The sequence below is a fragment of the Musa acuminata genome, chromosome BXJ3-8 (genome assembly GCF_036884655.1).
Source record: "Musa acuminata AAA Group cultivar baxijiao chromosome BXJ3-8, Cavendish_Baxijiao_AAA, whole genome shotgun sequence".
In the NCBI taxonomy this organism is placed as follows: Eukaryota; Viridiplantae; Streptophyta; class Magnoliopsida; order Zingiberales; family Musaceae; genus Musa; species Musa acuminata.
In genome coordinates, this window is record NC_088356.1 from 41,532,059 (window position 1) to 41,552,521 (window position 20,463).

At 42.5% G+C, this 20,463-nt stretch overlaps 3 protein-coding genes across 3 annotated transcripts; 2 read left to right on the forward strand and 1 right to left on the reverse strand.

The window, feature by feature from the left end:
* The first annotated feature begins 1,290 nt into the window (after positions 1-1,290).
* Positions 1,291-4,472, forward strand: LOC135644465 (probable polygalacturonase). Its single transcript, XM_065162048.1, has 6 exons — positions 1,291-1,832; positions 1,904-2,245; positions 2,421-2,541; positions 3,296-3,470; positions 3,558-3,628; positions 3,710-4,472. Exons 1-6 carry the CDS (start codon positions 1,431-1,433, stop codon positions 4,345-4,347), a joined length of 1,749 nt encoding a protein of 582 aa, XP_065018120.1. The 5' UTR covers positions 1,291-1,430; the 3' UTR covers positions 4,348-4,472.
* A 108-nt stretch (positions 4,473-4,580) lies between these two features.
* On the forward strand, positions 4,581-7,457 carry LOC103995062 (uncharacterized). Its single transcript, XM_009415556.3, has 6 exons — positions 4,581-4,793; positions 5,101-5,162; positions 5,391-5,526; positions 5,617-5,689; positions 6,778-6,843; positions 6,961-7,457. Exons 1-6 carry the CDS (start codon positions 4,645-4,647, stop codon positions 7,177-7,179), a joined length of 705 nt encoding a protein of 234 aa, XP_009413831.2. The 5' UTR covers positions 4,581-4,644; the 3' UTR covers positions 7,180-7,457.
* A 1,077-nt stretch (positions 7,458-8,534) lies between these two features.
* Positions 8,535-9,760, reverse strand: LOC103995061 (transcription factor TRY). The gene is made up of 3 exons (XM_009415555.3): positions 9,487-9,760; positions 9,312-9,399; positions 8,535-8,882 (listed from the first exon to the last, which is right to left on the reverse strand). Exons 1-3 carry the CDS (start codon positions 9,539-9,541, stop codon positions 8,765-8,767), a joined length of 261 nt encoding a protein of 86 aa, XP_009413830.1. The 5' UTR covers positions 9,542-9,760; the 3' UTR covers positions 8,535-8,764.
* Between the last annotated feature and the right edge of the window lie 10,703 nt (positions 9,761-20,463).

Consider the following 20,463-nt stretch of genomic DNA (forward strand, 5'->3'; position numbering starts at 1 on the left):
AATCAACCACCTACGGCCCGCGAACATCCCAACCTTGGAAGTCGCCGACCGACGTCCCTAAGGCGAGCCATCAATTTGCCCAGATCCTAATCAACGCCAACCAACACTCCTTCTCGAGGGCGCAGCTACCTCAGCATCCAGCTCACTCCATAGAAAAGCTCCCGACATTGACCTACGGATCTAGCCATGTTGAATCATCAGCCATGATATATTTGTTCGCTAACAACAGGATACGAGGAAGATTTCTCTCTTACGTCTTCGCACATGCTTTTCGTATCACAAGTAATTGGTAGGAAGAGTTCATCGAAGGCTATGGCTGCAGGAGCAACACTGCAGCGAGGAAGATGATCGCGATAAGGGATGCAACTCAAACGTACACGCCACTTGGGGCTTTCATCGGTTGAATTGTCCGGGAGCGTTCACGGGTTCACGGGTCTAGTATGGAACAAAACACGCAGCTTGGGAAAGTTGAGAAGCGAACACGCAAGTACTGTCAGCTTATTCTTCGCGTCAACTCCAACCTCAAAATGAACCGCGGACAACTCGCTTGTCTAATGCTAGAATTCTCTAGACTTGCAGGATGATAACCTACAGCCATTTTTGCAAGCTTTCTGATGCAGCAGGGGATGAAGATGAATATGAGGACTGAGACAGAGGAAAGGACGGAAGAGCAAAAGCAGCAACGAGGTCTCGTCCCCTTGGGGAACACGCAGTGAAGATTGTTGAGATGATGATTCAGTTTGGCATCAAAGTGAACTCGGATCCATGTTCTTTTGGCTTCGAGGTTAAAGCGACTTTGGTAGCCAGTGATGTGTTGGCTGCACGCTTTGCACCATCGAGCATGTGATGTGTTGGTGCCAGTGCGGCACTGCTTTAGAGGCACTGAGTTCACGAGGTCTCTGTGATGTGATACAACCTTCTTCGCCATCACATTAAAATAACATTAGCTACTCAGTACGACCTGTGTGTCACAGTAATCATATGACTATCGATTGACAGATGCCACAAGGACAGCATTATCCATTTCAGCATCCCTCGCTCCGAACCACAACAATTCACGCTGGCTGGATCGTGGAAGGCTTCTGTTCCTCGTAAACTTTTGCTCGTTAGTGTCCGCCACCGCTTGCTGACGGTGAAAGTTCAACGGCGAAAGATTCCCAGCACATTCAATGGCTGTGGCAAAGCCAATCATCGAGGAAGCACCATCCCCTGCAAAGGCCTCACCTTTCCTGCAGGATTAAATTGCATGCTCCGATGTGGGCGCGTGCAATGCAATGCAATGCATGGCCCTTGCGTGCATACAATTCGCACTCCATTCCTCGATCTAAGAGATGACTTAAAGCCGGAATGGGAAAAGAGATTCCCAACTCCCCACCACCATCCCCCCACTTCGCTCCCCTCTTATCTCTCTTGCGAACTCATACGAAGCCATGAAACGAAAGATAATATCTAAACAAATGGCGTCTTCTATTAATTACACATTCGCTACGGTGGTGGAATTGCTGTCTGCTTCTGTGAGAGGCCACAGACGGGAGGCACCCGAGAGACTGTTATCTCTTGCGCTGGATCTTTCTGCTTGGATCGATGTAGCCTTTCTCCCTGAGCCTCAGCTCCAGGTTTCCCTGCTCTGGATTCTTTCTCTTGGAGTCTCTTTGCATCCCACATTGAAGCTCTGGGGATCCAGATTCAAATCCTGGTCTGTAAAAGCTGTGCTTGGAGCCCTCTTCTCGGACTCCTCTGCTTCCTATCTTCACTTCCTACTTGTTTCCTTCCTGAAGACCTTGACTTTGGCTTCCCAGAAATCTTCCGGCTCCAAATCCTTGGTTTTCTCTGTACGAATTCGCTCGTCTAGCACCAATTCTTTAGCGTATCGTGGAAGATTCATTAAACTCGACCTTCTTAGCTGAAAAAGATGGTTCCTTCTCGAGCCTCGGTGTTGATGGTGGCCCTGCTGCCTCTCCTGCTGCAATGCAGCGTGGCGGTGACGGAGGCGTCGTGCTCCGACGTCGTGCCGATGAAGCAGCGAAGGGAGGTGATTTCGATCACGGACTTCGGAGCTGTGGGAGACGGGAAGACGCTCAACACTTGGCCTTTCAAGAAGGCCATCTATCGGATTCAGCACCTTCGACGCAGAGGTGGTACTCTTCTCTACGTCCCCCCCGGCGTTTGGCTCACAGGGAGCGTCAGCCTAACCAGCCACATGACTCTTTACCTGGCCCGAGGAGCCGTCATCAAGGCCACCCAGGCGTGTCTTCTCGTCACCTTTAACCTTCGCTTCTAACCACCTAGTAGACCAAGTTATGAAGTGGACTAAACTTGGGGTTACATATCCTTCAATGGCTGTACCTTCATTTTTGCACACGGATGCCAGAGGATACTGCTGTGGGTTCCGCTGACACTGACAAAGTTGAGCTGTGCAGGATACACGGAGGTGGCCTTTGGTGGATCCTTTACCGTCGTATGGAAGAGGGCGGGAGCTGCCGGGCCGCAGATACATGAGCTTCATTCAGGGAGACGGCATCAGTGATGTGATCATAACAGGTGACTCGCTATCACATCGCTCTTTAGGTCTTGCTATTGCATTCTGCAGAGGCAGCATGTTTGTCGTCTGCTGCACTCTTTTGAATTCTACATTCTTTTGTGGAGATCTATTAACAAAACATGCACCATTGGCGACACACAGTGGTTTCCATGTCCAATGCCAACATGGGCGCTGTTTCCTGGGCAACATTAGCGGAAGCACTGAAAGGTCTTTCACCCGACGGAGACGAATCTCTATGCCCTGCAGCTGAAACGATAAATAATAAGAACAAACAAAAGGGCATACATGCATGATTATTTGTAGAAAAAGGATGTGATAATGAAAACATTCGAATTTAATGATTTTTTCCCCAAGCGGACGATGTTCATCTGTCGAGAAGGGCATGCCTCGCCTGGGCAGCAACAGTAAAACAGAGAGAAGCTCTTCATACATCAAGAATCTAATTTGTGTTCTTATACGCTTTTGTAATCACAAATTTTCGTATTTTAAATGATATTAGAGTGAATAGCGAACACAGGATGCTATTCACGGTGCAAAGGATTCGAAGTTAGGTCTCAGCTCAGGCAGATTTCTTTATCCTTGCAGTCCACTCTGGTTTGCAGAGGTCCATCTTTGGTGAACCTACGATGTGTACATATTTCAAGCAGCTTGTTTTTGCTTTCTTCCTCGCACAAATGGATTACCTGGTTCAAATACTCAGATGATCAAGGATGGTCTATGTTTGTTTGGATGATTCACATTTTGCTTCCGCAGGTGAGAATGGAACAATCGATGGTCAAGGCGAGGTGTGGTGGAACATGTGGAGGCGGAGATCTCTCCATTTCACAAGACCGAATCTTGTGGAGTTCAAGAATTCTAGAGATATTATCATTTCTAATGTGGTCTTTCAGAACTCTCCTTTTTGGAACATTCACCCTGTTTACTGCAGGTAGCTACATTCTCTTCCTTTTTCTTCTTTTCGACCATCTGTTGATCTAGCGTTGAAGGAAGACGACGATCTGCATCTCTGTTGCAGCAACGTGGTGATAAAGTACGTGACCGTGTTGGCTCCGCATGACTCCCCTAACACGGATGGAATAGATCCAGGTATACTGGTTCCTTCGAATGCTCTTTGAGCATGCAACCGCGTCATGTGTGGTGATCGAAGAAGAAACTCGTTTGATTCAGATTCCAGCTCGAACGTCTGCATCGAGGATGCCCACATCTCAACTGGGGATGATCTGGTGGCCGTAAAGAGCGGGTGGGACGAGTATGGAATCGCTTATGGGCGTCCCAGCTCTGGCATCACGATCCGAAGGCTCACAGGCTCCTCGCCCTTCTCCGGCGTCGCCATCGGAAGCGAAACATCGGGCGGGGTGGAGAACGTCCTGGTGGAGAACGTCAACCTCTACGACACCGGCATCGGCATCCACATCAAGACCAACGTGGGGAGGGGAGGGTTCGTAAGGAACATCACGGTGGTCAACGTGAGCATGAACAAGGTGCGGAAGGGGATACGGATCGCAGGCGACGTCGGCGACCACCCCGACGAGTACTTCGACCGACGCGCCATCCCCACCGTGGACGGCATCACCATCAAGAACGTGTGGGGCGTGGACGTGCAGCAGCCTGGATCGATCCAAGGCATTAAGAACTCACCCTTCACTCGGATATGCCTCTCCAACGTCAAGCTGTGGGGCGTCGCCAAACCCTCGGCGCCGTGGAAGTGCGTGGACGTCAGTGGAGCTGCTCTCGGAGTCCAGCCATGGCCATGCTCGGCCCTCGCTCGCACCATCAGCTCAGGATATTGCTCCACCGCATTCTAGTTTCGTTCTTTCTTTGCGCATGGATTGGTTTTCGTAAAGCATCAAACTCGAGTTCAGATCTACAATGTAAGGGCCACATTAAATTAGTTGATTTGATGCACCTAAATCTTAATCGATTTGAACTTTAGGGGAACTTAATTGATTAGAGCGGCACGTGTGACGTACGTGAGGTGTGATTTCCCGCGCTCGGTGGGATGAAAACATTTCCTACGCTCTCTGTTTCTGTTTCGTGCCCCACTTTGTCGGGTGTTTCCAGAATCAGCATATAGGGTTTAGGTTTTGAGCAGCTCTGCCTCCATGGCTGCTGCGCGTCCTCCGTCGAAGCGCCGCCGGACGAACGGGAGCGAGGGGGGTGCCGCCGAGGGGTCTCCTGGAAAGGAGGGCGCGCCCCTCGTGGTCTTGGCCCATGGCGCCGGGGCCCCATCCACCTCCGAGTGGATGCTCAGGTGAGCGGCTTCGTTTCTAGCTGCTCTTTTCCGAATGAAACACCCCGCCTCAGGGTGGATCTGATGCTCCTTGGTGTGTTTGGATTGAAATTATAAACCTACAAACCTCCTCCCCCAACTCCGCTTCCTCTTCCTCTTTCATTCTATCTAAACATCCCAAATCACCCTTGCGAAAAAAAAAGGGGTATTTTTTTTTTCTTTTTCATTAACATGAATGCATGTTCTAGTTACTCTTTCACAAGGTACAAAAAAAAAAAAAATAATCTTTGGTGCTTATCAACTAAAGAATGAACGGTGCCGTTTTCAGATGGAAGGAAAAGTTAGGGGAAGAACTGGATGCTGTCGAAGTAGTCACTTTCGACTATCCCTGTGAGTATCTTCGGGATGATGCATGAGGTGATGATTGATTGGTCTGATTAAACAATGGAAAACAAAGCGGTCGCTTTCAGAATACCGGTCTGATCTGCAAAGCAAGGAATCTTATGTTCTACTTACAGAATAGTGCTTTGTTGATGAGGATATGTTCACCGGCAGGGGAAATGAGTGGCGTTGTTAGGTGATTGTACATTACACTTAACTGGCTTAATTGCCGTGCAGATATCTCTGGCGGAAAACGCAAAGCTCCTCCCAAAGCAGAAAAGCTAGTTGATCATCACCTGGATGTTGTGAAACGTGCTATTAAAGAATATCCTGGGCATCCTCTTATTCTGGTCGGGAAGTCCATGGGATCAAGGTAATAGTCGGTTTATTCGACTAATCTGCTAATTCATGTATGTTTGGTTAATTGTCGTCTTCGATAACGCATAATTTCCGATTTCAACAGAGTCAGTTGCATGGTAGCTGGTAAGGAAGATATCAATGTTTCAGCAATCGTATGCTTGGGTTATCCACTAAAGGTACTAATCTGTTGATTGTGTTCTTCGTTTAGATCTGCTTACATTTATTAGATTTTGTAAATTTGTGTATGGCTAATGTATTGCAACCTGATAACGGAATATGAGAAAAACTGGAGTAGCTTGCAGGAAGGCCGAAAAGCTATTTTGAGGAGTGACTCGTAAAGAAGGTTAGAACGAAACTGATTTGGGATGAGTTGGGAGGTAGCTTCATCGTTTGTTTTTTTCTTGTAAGAAAAACAAATGAGGTACAAGATCGGCCATCTTGTCCGTTGCGAAGGCTGAAACTGAAGCAGCACCATTGTGATACAATAGGTGCTCCACCAATCAAACACATGGGATCAATCCTGATAGATCAATGAACCAGTGGATGCATGGTGGAATGGACTTGGATCAGCCGATACAATGGTCCAGACCTGTTGGATTACGAATCTCCTTTTTTATCATAATTTATGTGTCATTGTTTGTCATAGGATCAGACTGGGTGGTTTGGCATAATGTATGGCCTCTCTCATAAGCGATTACCATAGGTTATTTTGGTTTTGCCAGGGAACATGTTTCCCGGTTTCCTACTATATTTTATTTTTTATTTTTTTTTCCAATTTATGATCCACTTTTAGAGAAAATATTAACCCACAGTCCTGGTTGATCGCCATCCAGGTCCCAAATTTTCTTTACTCATAAGTGTTTTATTAAAGCTCGAAAGAACTATGACCTGTCTGCTTCAGAAAACCTTCTTTTGTAAAGCATCAGATCAACTAACATAACATGTGAGAGTAACGTGCAACATAAATGTTTTTATCTGCGTAGTTTTGTTTCTCTTGCAAAGTCATTACGAGGTACCGAACCCTTCATTGTTTGTGACATCTTTCTGCCACACTCATCAGCTGAAAATTTTACCTCATCCTACATTTTATTTTGACTTGAAATAATCTGATGGAAGAAATTGAGAAGTTATAATTCTATGCTATTCTTACTTGTTCAAGAACTTGCAAAATCCATGTGGAAGTTGTATTTGATGGTCATAAAAGTTGATGAGGAATGCACTGAATGCATGGAGATTAATTGGTCACCGTTTCACATTGATATAGGGCATGAACGGAGTAGTACGCGATGAGACATTATTGCAGCTAAAGGCTCCGACTATGTTTGTGCAGGTTAGGATTCATGTACATTAATCATTGTGTTATCTGAGCTTTGTAGCCTTGTTATTCCAACATGGACTTTCTTCTTTTATGTTATGATTGCTGACTCATAAGTGAACTTTGGTATAGGGAAGCAAAGATAGTTTGTGTCCTCTGGATAAGCTGGAAAGCACCCGCAAGAAAATGAAATGTGTCAATGAGCTGCATGTGATCGATGGCGGTGACCACTCATTCAAAATTGGAAAGAAGCACCAACAGTCCACCGGGATAGATCAGGACGAAGCCGAAGGAAGATCTCTGAAGGCAATAGCCGACTTTGTCAACAGATCTATCCTAGAACAGTGGTGATATGCGAAAAGCACAAGCCAACCTGAAGGTTGCTAATTCCAACACGGTCGAGTCTCCTCCTTTGGCACGCTAGGATCCTAATTTATAATCGACTGTGGCACGGGTGTTTCGGGTCCTGTGATGTTTGAGAGTTTTAAGGTGTAAGATTTTGTAAATCAATGCTGTGTGCTTGAAATACACCAACACTTGCATCCTATTGTGCTGACTTTCCACTCTTAACGCATGTATTTGCTTTGCCCTTTTATCTTATTGTGGAAATACCATAAATCTTGAATTGACTTTTGGCTTGAAAATTAAGAAGAAAGGATGTCTGAAGTGATGCAGATTGTCGATCAAATCGTAATTACAGGTTTTGACTTGTTGATCGTTCCCTTATTGTCCGGCAGTTGTTGTAACACATTAGTGAAAGTCAAAGTTAAAAATGGTTGGGAGTTGAAAGTCAAAGTTCTAGATTTGATTTGGTTGGTGGAAAAAGTGACAGCCTTTCTCGAGGGCGAAACATATTCCGTTGGCTGATGATATGGACATGACACCTATGTCCATGAGGTGACATGACATTATACTTATCCTTTCCAATTTCAAGATAATCCATTCAGTGTAACATATATTAGTCCTTCCATGGATTAAATAATATAATTATGATTTACAAATTAAAATTAAATTAAACGTCAGGAATCATATCCACCACCCAATAATTATGTGCGATCCTCTCTCCATATCACCCAGAAACACTCGCGGGATGATTCAGTCAATCCGAGCATTTTGATGGCCAAGCAAGTCTCGCGGATACGAGGCCCCATCGCGAGGGCCCCGCCATATCAACTTAGCGATCGAGAGACAGCATCACCCCGGAAAGGTCACAGGGGTCGCTCGGTCTCCTCGAAAGAGTCCTGCAACTCTTCTTCACCTTCACCCTGTGCTTGATTACAGCACGGCAAAAGGACAAAGCATCCTCTTCTTCTTCTTCTTCTTCTTCTTCTTCTTCTTCTTCTTCTTTCATTTTTCTTGGCTTCACATGTAATTTGTTCCAATATCTGGTCCCTGGTAGGACCAACAAACAGATAAGCCTCCCACAGCCTTAAATTTCTGTCTCTCTCTCTCTCTCTCACACGCGCACAGAAGAGGATGAGACAATAACAGCTTCGTTCGGACCAGCCGTTTAAGAGCCTCAGGCTTGACTATTATTATCATTCTCTGGAGACGCAGCGCCTGCCTCTTTCATGGATTCTGAGACCACTTTAGTCTCCTTTCCTTGTCCCTTCTATTGGAGGGAGGGACCATCTTCTGGCTTTCCCATATATATGAACCAAAAGGGCATCACATGCATCTTATGCAGCAGAGGGGAGCACTCGAGAGATGTGAATTCAAGTTCATTGAATATTGTGGATACAAAATATGTCTACATATGGATGGATTGGATCGGACATCTCCACTCACGCTTCAACCAAACTCAAGCGCACAACATGCATCGACTCAGGAAACTCTCCAAACCGAGGACCAAGGACCAAGAAGAGAAGGAACGCAAAAGAATAGAATGTAGAGAGCAGCCTCATCATCCTAATCCGGAACAAAAGCCCACATCCCCTCAGCGGTATTTGCCATATCGCCTGGCAGCAGCAAAGCCTTCACCGTGCCTCATTATCCAGAACCTCTCTATTTCCTCCGGCTTCCTCCCCGGAATCCGGCCAGCTATTATATCCCATCTGCAAAAAGCCCCCCACATCAGATTAAAAGTAGTAGACATTGGCAGCGCAGCCGATACATTACCAAGTACCAATTCGTAGAATAAAGTTGGTACGACTTTCACCGACTTTCTTTGTGTTGGATTTCATGTGCAGAGTGCTGCACCCTTACCTTATCGGTTTGACAACTAAACATACTTTTATTGACATGACAGAGATTGCAGAGCAATAGTATTTGACGAGGCTGGACTGGTCACACCATACTAGAATCCACCGGTCGGTTTATCCGGCATGATCTCCGGCAGACATGAACATTTTCCATCATCGCTGATTGTCGTTCATGCCCTCATCTTCGCTAAATCTTTCGTTATGTGCACTTCATATATGGTATGCAACCGACAGAATGAAGCTAATCATGTCCGACATTCTGAATCAGGAGCATGGGCTCACCTGTCGCCGACGAGCCTGTACATTCTATAGATGAGATCTTCCTCTTGCTCCGTCATGTTGATGAACTGCCACTCCACGCTGCTGACCTCTGCCATCCACCAACAACATCAGCGTTACCCTCTAACAAAACCAACCTGCCGAGGCCATCAGGGGGGTGGTCACACAAGCTCCTCACCTTGCGACTCCCGTCTGCTGGACGCCCTGCGCTGCTTCTTACGGCGGTTGTCCATGGCCTCCCGTTCGTCCGCCTGTGTCAGATGGCAAAAGATGGAACAGCCCCGACCGACCAAGGTACGAGAGAACAGAGGCGGCAACTGCGTGGTTATATAGCGGCGACACTTTGGGCAAGGTGGGGAGGAAGAAGAGGTAGTTGGAGAGGCAGAAGGAGAAAGGCTAAGAACAACGATCTCTTAGCCTTTCAACAAAGAAGGAAAGGTGTGGATGCCATAAAGCGCTCGAGCAGCTTGCGGTCGAGTGAAGTAAAGAACGGCAGGTGAGAGCGGCTTACATCCCGACAACGCCAAAACCCCGAGCTGACGAGTAGTTGTCGATCTCCTCCCCGCCACCGCGTAGCGAGGCGCGACCGAGTCACCCTCGAAACTCCACGAGGGGATCGCCCCACCCTCCCCTCTGGCATGCCTGCCGAGCGGGCCCCACGCCTCGTCAGCCCTGGAAGGTCAAAAAGAGAAAGAAAGAAGGATCCCACCGGGCCATGGCCGCCCACCTAAAACAGCATATTTAGGTGGCGCTTGATGGGGAAAAGGGGAAATCTAGTACCGCTCGCTCATGTCCATCTCCCCCCGTGTCTCTTCTGCGACGAAGTTTTGATCTCGCGACCAGGAAGTACACCTCCTTTTCTTTCCTCCGTGGCAACAAAATGAGTTGGATTCTGTATTGCCACAAACCAAGAAATTAACGCAATCACGGACGGGCCTCGAGTTACGGTGGCGTCACCTAACTTGAGGCGAGGGAGTGGGGGCGGCATTATCCTGTCAGGGCTTTGATACCAACCAAGAAGAAAGCCATCCTTCGGTGATGGGCGGCACAACCACAAGTCTACCATCAAACTATAACACCATATCATATAATACAAGGGGTTCGTACCAGTGACTCGTACAAACAGGTGGCACTGCATAAAGACATCTTAAACCTTGTCGGGATTTAGACAGCCGAGCTGCAATGGGCGACTCATCTCGGAATCCAAGTGCTCGGACCAATCGATAAGCTCGCAGATGCTGTTCTTTACCAGCACATCCGAAGCAAACCCCTTCGGAGTTTGGATACGTCTGCCTTCTCGTATAATTAATGACCATTGTCTCTTGAGGCTTATCAATTCGCAGGTAAAAGGCTGCTGCAGTCCGCATTGAAGAGACCTAACCGTGGCGGTGAGTTACGAGCAAACTACTCGAAGGAGGAGAGAGAGAGAGAGAGAGAGAGAGTTGACTGGTTGGTTTGATTCTGTCCAGGAACCCAAGTCGGTCCTTACTCTTACTGTTCACCATCAGAAGAATGGCAGACCGGAATACGGTCGGTCCTTCTGCTCTCGTCCGGCTGGCTCTATCCGGTATGCAACGTCGGGACAGTTCCCTTTAGGATATCGTATGGCCATGGCGGTTTCCAGGCATCGGGTTAAGGTGGCCATGCATGCAGGAATCGATGAGAACGAACTAATGAGAATATGAGATGGGAGTCCACACGAAAGACGCAACGAGGAAATGTCACTTGAGATGATGGATTCGAATGATTATTATAGGCACATGCTTCTGTGTATGAGAGGAAAACGGGGGGGATATCCAATGCCAAGCTTGCGTTAAACATGAATCATGTCAGATTTGGTCCATCCAAAAGCTCACTCTCCGGTTATGTTCCCTATCCACAAATGAACTTATTACTATCATATAAACTGCATTAAACGATAGCTTGGTCTAAAGCCTTAAATTGCCACCAAATAGTTTCCCTTTCTTCATGTCAAAACGGCACAGCACACAAAGATCTCCCCCTCCATCCTACCAAGACATCGTACTGAATCGGTCATAGAGTTGCAATAATTGAACTCAAAACACGTTTGCCGGTGGTGCTTATTCTTCCATTCCTCGCATCTAACATGTTGATGTAGGAATCTGAATATTGAATTAGCACAGGTCTCGAAATTAGGTTCATGTGCTACTGCTGCACCCATTTTAATTTGACGTACAAGACATGTTTATGTTCCCCGACATGACTCGGGAGATGGACGAACAGACGGACTAATAGAATACTGGACTGTATTTAATTACTGGCTAGCTAGGGAACTAGAAGAAGGCAACACCCACCCCGAGGCATGCGTTTTGGCTATTAAATTATTTAGTCTTTTATTATTAATTTGTAGATAATGATTTGAAAATTACAACAGTCTAATCAACTCGACAACGAGTGCGCATCCACGAATGGTGATGACATACGTGCAGAGATTCCATCTCGTCGTGATTGTTCATCTGGTCAAAACGATGTAAAAGAAACCTACCCTTTTCGTATGGTAAGCTATCATCGTCATCCATGTATAGCTCTGCGTGAAACCAAAAATTTTTTTTTTCTGTGGCTTTCAGTGAATTATTATCGTTGTGATGTCTCGATGACCTAAGGCATGGGGACCGACACACCTGAAATATTTGAGGGTATGATTCAGTCTAGTTTTATTGCATGTCATCACAAACGTCTTTATTTTGAATTAGTGCAATATATATATATATATATATATATATATATATATATATATATATATATATATATATATTCAGAATGTTACTTATTTACCTGAAATTTCACGTGAATAATATACTATGCACCTTATTAGATAAACAGGCCAAATAAAGTCTTAAAAACGATCGTGTTGATATTACCAACTTAATTTGTTATTACTCTAAATCAAACCAAGATTTATCATTCATAGTTGAACTTAATAATAATAATAATAATAATAATAATAATAATAATAATAATCCCGGAGCAATTCTCATTGACTAGATATGGTGATCCACATGAGTGATAGTGAGGTGGTTAGATTAGCTCCTATCATGGACTAATGAAAATACGATACTTTTCTGTTTTGAGTGTGTCGGCTACGATACACCAACAAATTTCTTCTCCCATGATTTTTTTGTTGAATAAATCTCTGTTTCCGGGTTTGAATCGGTCAACGGGAAGTATGACTAAAGACCAGAGTTCTGAACCAACGGAATCATCGAAAAGTAGAAGAAGATACAACAAGATCTCGACATTCCAAGTCAAACTCAGTGTGCCATTTCGCTCAAGACCAGTTCTGAACTGACTTCTGAGTCCCGAAGGCCCAATCATCCTTCTCAATTGTCGAGTTTAAATTTGGACGTTTGGAGATAATCTTCTCTCAATCTAGAAGGTGGATTAAGAATAGTAACTCTTGATTCTAGGATTAGGCAAATGCTCTCTTGAGAGAGGCGGTCTCGTGGTAATCATAGTCTCTTTAGCTGCTTCCGAGTATAGTTTCTACTGTAAATATCAATTGCAGTACCACCTCTAGCTATCATACTGTAAATGTCAAATCTCTATTGTTGTTGGAGATGAAGGAATAAGAAAACGATAAAAACAGAATACTATGATGCAATTAAAAAGAAAGCTTTTGATCAAGAAAACCAATGTAGTATTTAAAACAAGAAGATTGACATATAACACTTACAAGATATTTCAAATGTATTCTCATTCTATCTTGCTTTATCAACTATGACCCTATTTATAAGATTTAGTGGTAACTATCTCACTCTACCATGTCACCCATGATTGAGTTAGTTGTAGTAACTATCCTATAACTTCTAGATCATAGGTCACTTCTTGAAACATGCCTAAAACTACCTAGAACATGGTAACTACATAGATAACTACCATGAATCAATTCTCAACGCTCTCCCTTGATTCATAATTACATACACCGATTTGCGACATGAAATAAACATGCTTTTGAACTGGAAGCGACTTAGTGAGGATATCTGCAACTTGTTCATCTGTTCCATAATACTTCATCGCTATGGCTCCACTTGCTACAAGATCTCGGATGAAATGATAGTGTATCTCTATATGCTTCGTTCTTCTATAAAATGTTGGATACTTCATCATTGTAATTGTAGCTTTATTATCACAAAATATTTCTATTGTTTCTTTTTGTTCTTGATGAAGATCTTCAAGAAGTTTTCTAAGCCATATTACTTGACAAGCTGTTGATGTTACAACTACATATTCTACTTCTGATATTGATAACGTAGTTGTTGCTTGCTTTTTTGAACTCGAAGATATAGCTCCTGATCCGAGGCTAAAAATATTGCCTGAAGTACTCTTTCTATCATCTAAAGCTCCTGCCCAATCAGTGGAACCAAATAATTTACATTTAAAATTATGAGAATACCAAATATCATAATATGTATTTCCAGCAACAGAACAGATAATTCTTTTAACAACTTCGAGATGATGTTTGCTTGGGCTATGCATAAACCTAGATACTATACCAACAAAAAAGATAATATCTGATCGAGTATGAGTTAGATAAATCAAACCTCTAACCAAACTTCTATAGTATCTTGCATTTGTCAGACATGTACCATCTTCAAGTTTCAATTTCTCATTTATATTCATGAGTGTTACTGCAGCTTTGCAATTAATTATGTTAGATTTTTTTAGTAGATCTATTGCATACTTTCTTTGTGAAATAAAAATTTCATCTGATCCTTGCTTCACTTCCAACCCAAGAAAATAATACAGTAAACCTAGATCTGACATTTCAAACTTATTCATCATACACTTTTTAAATTCTGTCACGAAAGAGTTAGATGAACCCATATATATAATATTATCAACATAAAGGAAAAATATTAGAATATTATGTTCACATTCCTGTTAGGATCAAAAGCACTAAGAAGGGAGGGGGATGGTGAATTAGTGCAGCGAAAAACTTTCATCGATTAAAACAACGTTCGTACGATGAAATCGTTTTCGATGAAAACCGTTTCGGAAAGTTCTTCAACTTAAGAGTAAACAGAAGTATAGTTGACGTAAAGCAACGGAGCCAGTTTGCAGTTAAGATAAGAAGTAGAATGTGAATACAAACCAAGATTTAGAGTGGTTTGGTCAATCTTGACCTATATCCACTTTTGGCTTCCTCCTCCGATGAGGTCACCGTTGTCCACTAGAGGCTTTTCTTCAATAGGTGAAGGTCAATCACCTTTTACACCCCTCTTCTCCTTTTACCGGGTTTAGGAGATAACCCTTAAAAGCACTCACTCTCCTCTCTAAATAGAATTCTAAATTTAAGGCTAGAGGAGGGATCTCTCAAGTGATTTCTATAGCGTTTCTTTTCTTTTAGACTCTTTGTGCTTGTGTGTTTTAACCAGGGATGAGAGGGGTATTTATAGGCTTTAAGTTGATTCAAACTTGGAGCCTAAAAACATCTCATCCTGGGTTCCCCAGGCACGGGCGGTACCACCGTCTCGGGGGCAGTGCTGGGTAGTACCACCGCTCAAACTGGCGGTACCATCGCCTGGCACCCTGCCAGCGGTGGTACAACCACCCATACTAGCGGTACCACCGCTTAACACAGTCTCAAAAACTGTGCCACGATGGTGAGACTCCTTGGGGCATTGTTTGGGCTTCTTATTGGGCCCAACATAGTGATTACATGGGCTTAGTTGGCCCGTAATTGGGTTGACCCAATCCAAGCCCAATTACGTGCTAACTACGATTCCTAAGACATATTCTAAGCTAAACTAAGTCCGTAAGTCTATTCTTCCGGTGAGCTTCCGGCGATCTTCCGGCAAACTTCCAACGATCTCTTGGCAATGTTCCGGCGGACTCCCGACAAGCTCCTGGACTTTACGATGATCTTCTTGGTGAGTTCCAACGAGCTTCTCTGGCAAGCTCCGAGACTTCTCGGCTGGTTTCTCCAGAACTTCCGACGAACGTCCAGACTTCCGATGAACTCTCGAACTCCCAACGTGATCGCCTCCTTAACTTCGGGACTTCATTTTGCTTCATGCCTTGCTATCGTAGTTAATCCTACATATGTAAAACAAACTTCGATCTAGACAATTAATACTAAGCATTAATCAAGTTGTCCAGCATGTCATTGGTCTCTCGACGCTTCATCCGATTCTTTGACGCATCGTCCTCTCCTATAGCCTATTGCCCAATTGGCCAGTTGACTCCGCAACTTCGATATCCTTGGCGCAATGTCCGCTCTTCTTGGCCCGATGCCCAAATCCACCGCCCGAAGCCTTCTGTCGATACGTCGACCGATCCTTCGGCCCGACGTCCAATCTTCTGACATGTTCCTCTGGCCCAACATGATGTTTCCTGCTTTAATTGTCTCATCCTGATTGAAGCATCTTGCATCACTCAAAACGTAGATTAAAACATAAACACATATTGATTGGTTTCATAATTAAAATCCAAGATTCAACAATTTATTCTTTAGATAAATAGTAAGTTCATTATTGCTCCTCTTAAATCCATTTTGAAGAAAATAGTAATCAATTTTACTGTACCATTCCCTTGGAGCTTGTTTAAGCTCATAAAGAGCTTTCTTTAGCTTATACACCTTTTCTTCATGCCCTTTAACAAAAAAACTTCAGGTTGAGTAATAAAAATCTCTTCATGTAAATCACCATTTAAGAATGTAGATTTCACATCAAATTGATAAACATGCCAACTCAGGTGAGAAGCTAAAGCCAAGAAAGTTCTCGTGGTTTCGAATCTAGCAACCAGAGAAAAAGTATCATTAAAATCAATACCTCGTTTTTGTGAATATCCTTTTGCTACAAGCCGAGTCTTATGTTTTTGGATAGTTTCATCTACATTAAACTTTGTTTTGAACACCAATTTTAATCCAATAACTTTTTTTTCTTTCGGTAGATCCATTAGCTCCTAAGTTTCATTCTTCTCAATTGACTTGATTTCCTCCTTCATTAGTTTTCGTCATTCCTCTTTTTCAGCTGCTTCCTCAAAAGTTATAGGATCTGAAATATACAAAGCAAATATTGAGTCATAAATTTTTGTTAGTGATCTGAAATTTCCTAGAGGGGTTTCATCCGAGGAATCATAATTTGAATTGCTACTGGGTGAGATTGACATTGAACTTATTAGAGCAGGATCTATCATTTGATTCTGTGGAGTGTCTAATTCTATTAGAATCTGAATTTGTTTTCCACCTTTATTGGTCTCCCAATTCCAACTTGCCCTTTGATCAAACATAATATTTTTGTTAATAATAACTTCACCATTAAAATGATTATATAATTTATATGCTTTGGATTGTAAGAAATAACCAATTAATATGTATTTTTCAGATTTTTCATCAAGCTTGTGATGATTTTTTGATTTCACCAAAGCATAAGCAATACAACTAAAAATTCTTAGATGACTTACACTTTGGTTTCATACCATACCAAGCCTCAAAAGGAGTTTAATTTATAATAGCCTTTATTGGTAAAATATTTAATAAATAAATTACTGTTGCAACTGCTTCTATCCAAAACTAATTTGGAAGGTGTTTTTCTTTAAGCAAACTTCTTGTCATTTCAACGACAGTTTGATTCTTACGTTCAGCTACACCAGTTTGCTCCGATGTATATGGTGCTATCAATTCTCTGTAAATACTATTTTCTTCACAAAAAGAACTAAACTTATTAGATAAAAATTTACCACCTCTATCTATCTAAAGTGTCTTTATGTATTTACCACTTTACATTTTTACAAGTGTCTTGAATTTTTAAAAATTAGCAAATGTTTCAGATTTCAATTTCAGAAAATATTTCCAACTCATGTGATTATAATCATCAATAAACAATAAAAAATATTGACTTCCACCAAATAATTTTATATTCATCGGTCCATATAAGTCAGCATGAATTAATTCAAGATAATTAAATGCTCTTCATGCTTTGGAGAAATAGTTTTTTACTTTGTTTGTCATAAATGCTTCCTTCACATATATTGAGTGTATTAATTTTAGACAATCCGAAAATTATTATTTTTATTTAATAACCTTAAACCCTTAATGTTAAAGTATCCATATTTTAAATGTCATAAATGAGACTCGTTCTTTTGAGTTGCAACACGAATATGATTTTCAATATTTGAAACATTAAGTGGAAACATCTTGTTTTACATAATGTAAATATTTACTATAATCAAATCAGATTTTTTTTTATCTTTAATAGTGCATGAATCATCATCAAATATAACTGAATATCCTTCATCTATCAATCGGCCAATACTCGACAAGTTATATGATAAAGTAGGAACAAAGAAAACATTATCAATATATTTTACCTTCCCTTAATTTGTCTTAACCACAATTGTTCCTTTCCCTTCCACTTAGATTTGCTTGTTATCTCCCAGTCTAACTTTCAAATTATGAGTTTCATCAATATCTCTAAACATTGATCTTATTCCTGACATATGATTGGAACATCTACTATCCAGAAACCAAATATCATTTGAGATATCATTAACTTGTGAATAAGTCATAAACAACTTACTGTTTTTTTTATTTTCCTCCACATAGCTTGCTTGCTTTTCTTTTTTCCAGCAATTTATCTTCATGTGACTAAACTTTTTACAATAGTAATATTGAATTCCACTCTTATATTTTTTTTTATCATAATTTGATTACCTTTGTTCATCATACCTATCAAAGTGTCCTCTTCCTCTTCCTCTTCCATTTCCTCTACCACGAAATCCTCATGCTGATTTTTTTTATCACTTTTTTCAAGTGATGTATTCACTTTGCTTCATGTGCTTACAAGGAACCTATTAGTTCATCAAATTAAAATGTAGATAAATATTTTGACTCCTCAATTATGCAACAACATGATCAAATTTTGGAATAAACTTTTCAAAACTTTTATAACAATTATATGATCAGGAAGATATTCACCATAAGATTCCATTTGACTAACAATTTCAGTCACTCGAGAAAGAAAATCTTGCACCGATTTATTGCTTTTCATGAATAAAATTTCAAACTCACGACAAAGGGTTTGAAGTTTTACCGTAATCACCCTTGATGAGCCTTAAAATTTATTTTGAAGTATGAACCAAGCTTGCTTTGAGATTGTCGCTGCTGCAATTCTCGAGAAAATTGTCTCATGTACAGCTTATTGAATGAAGAACAATGCCTTTGAGTCCTTCTTTCTATTCTCTCCCAGCCTTATTTCTTCATCTGGATCTGCATATTCATTCTCTATTAAGTCTCAAAGATCTTAAGACTTGAATAGAGTCTTTATCTTGATATTCCAAAATTCATAGCATTTGCCTGAAAAGATGGGTTGCGATATGGAATTGTCATTGAAAGTCATAATGTCCAGTTCAGATTGAAACTAAGCTTTGATACCACAAATGTTGGGGATGGAGGAGCAAGAAAACGTGTTCTACCCCTGCCAACTTCTTGAACTCTTCTTAGTTGCCTTTGTACTGCATTGGATCTCAAGCTGCTGCTGCGTTTGCTAGCTCAAGGTGAGGAGCAAACGAGGAGGACAGATATGGAAACTAATCTGGAGGTTGCTTTCCTGGTTCAGCATTGCAAACCATTGGCAGGACAGATAAGGTCAACTTTGAAGAAGCCATATCCATGGCCAAACCAGTGGATTCCGAAGGGTACTCACGGCAGCTCGCGTGCACCAACCACGACGCAGCTGCATCACACCCGCCTCGATCGAACAACAGGAACCCCAGGCGCCGGAATTCGCAAAGGGTCGTCAAGGAACATGAACGCCGGAAGACGTGCGAGAACAGGTACAAACGAATAGAGTACGGTAGTACCTGCAGCTAACCATCGTGGAAGAATGGTTTGTTCGTGGGCATTCTGATCTTTGGGTTGCAGCAAAATTCTACCCAAATGGACGAGCCACGTTAGTGTTTCCAGCAGTGGAGCGATCGAAGCACTAGAAGATGGCTACATCTGGAGGAAGTACGGGCAGAAGGAGATCCTTGGATCCGGGCATCCGAGGTTTGCATACGAATGAGAATCCTCTTCTGTTCCTCAATCGTCTCTTCCAAGCTAGATATCTATCGATTACTCTATCGTCCTCCGTTGAGATTTGATTCATAGTTATCTATCTAGATAGTTATCAGGTAACCACCTCAATCATGATTTAGTATTTATAGGGTGCAAGAGATAGACAGAATGAGTCTGTGTGCATTTAATATCTTGTAGGTGTTCTTATCAATCCTCCTGTTTTTTAATACTATATCAATTTTTTTAAGTCGAAAGTTTTTTTTACTTGCATCTTAGTATTCTGTTTTTTCCAACATCCTCCACGTACCTGAACTATTCTCTCTCAGCAGTTTTGCTATCATAGATAAGTCAACCCCAAGATAGCGGTCAGGCTATGTTATGTTATCATGGATGATGTGAGCAATGCTGCTACAGCTCCACATTCGAACATATCAGCTATTTGTAGCGACCATGGGTCGACCAATCATGTCAAGCGGAAATCGCTCAGTTAGTGTACGAGATAGTTGGTACAGTTGCCAAATACGTTCGCGCGAAGACTTTTTGCCTAATACGTCACAAATCCTTGTGAGCTTCCCGGACTAGTCGATTTTGCCATGACTTCATGCATCACTTTCCTCACCAATTGCATGTCGACTTGGAAGTCGTAAACCAAGAAGAAATACTATTACCCGAAAGAAGTAGTGGCTTGATGCATGCAGTTCTTTAGGCACTTCAAGATTCCCGTAATTCTCCGGCGACATCCTTGGACACTTGTGCAGGTGCTACTACAGATGCACCTACCCGCAACGGCCTCGGAAGTCTTGCAACAAAGCAAGCGCAAGGATGTGATGAGGACCCCTGGGTCATCGACATCACTTGCCTGCAGAGGCCACAACCAGCTGCAGCTTCGGCACCCGTGGAACGATACTTGCAGCGAGACCAGCGTAGGCCTCCCGCGAAGGAGGCGGCACAGCACCGTCACTAGGATCACTGTCACATCCTGGATTTTTTTTTTTTTCATATATTTTCACACAGGCCAAATAAATAAACATCACTTTATTCATCATCTATAACCATTTATTACAATTCATTTATTCATCAAATTACAAGTAGAAAAGTTAACTTCAAGAGTCATCCAAGTGGCTCTACCTAGCGGTA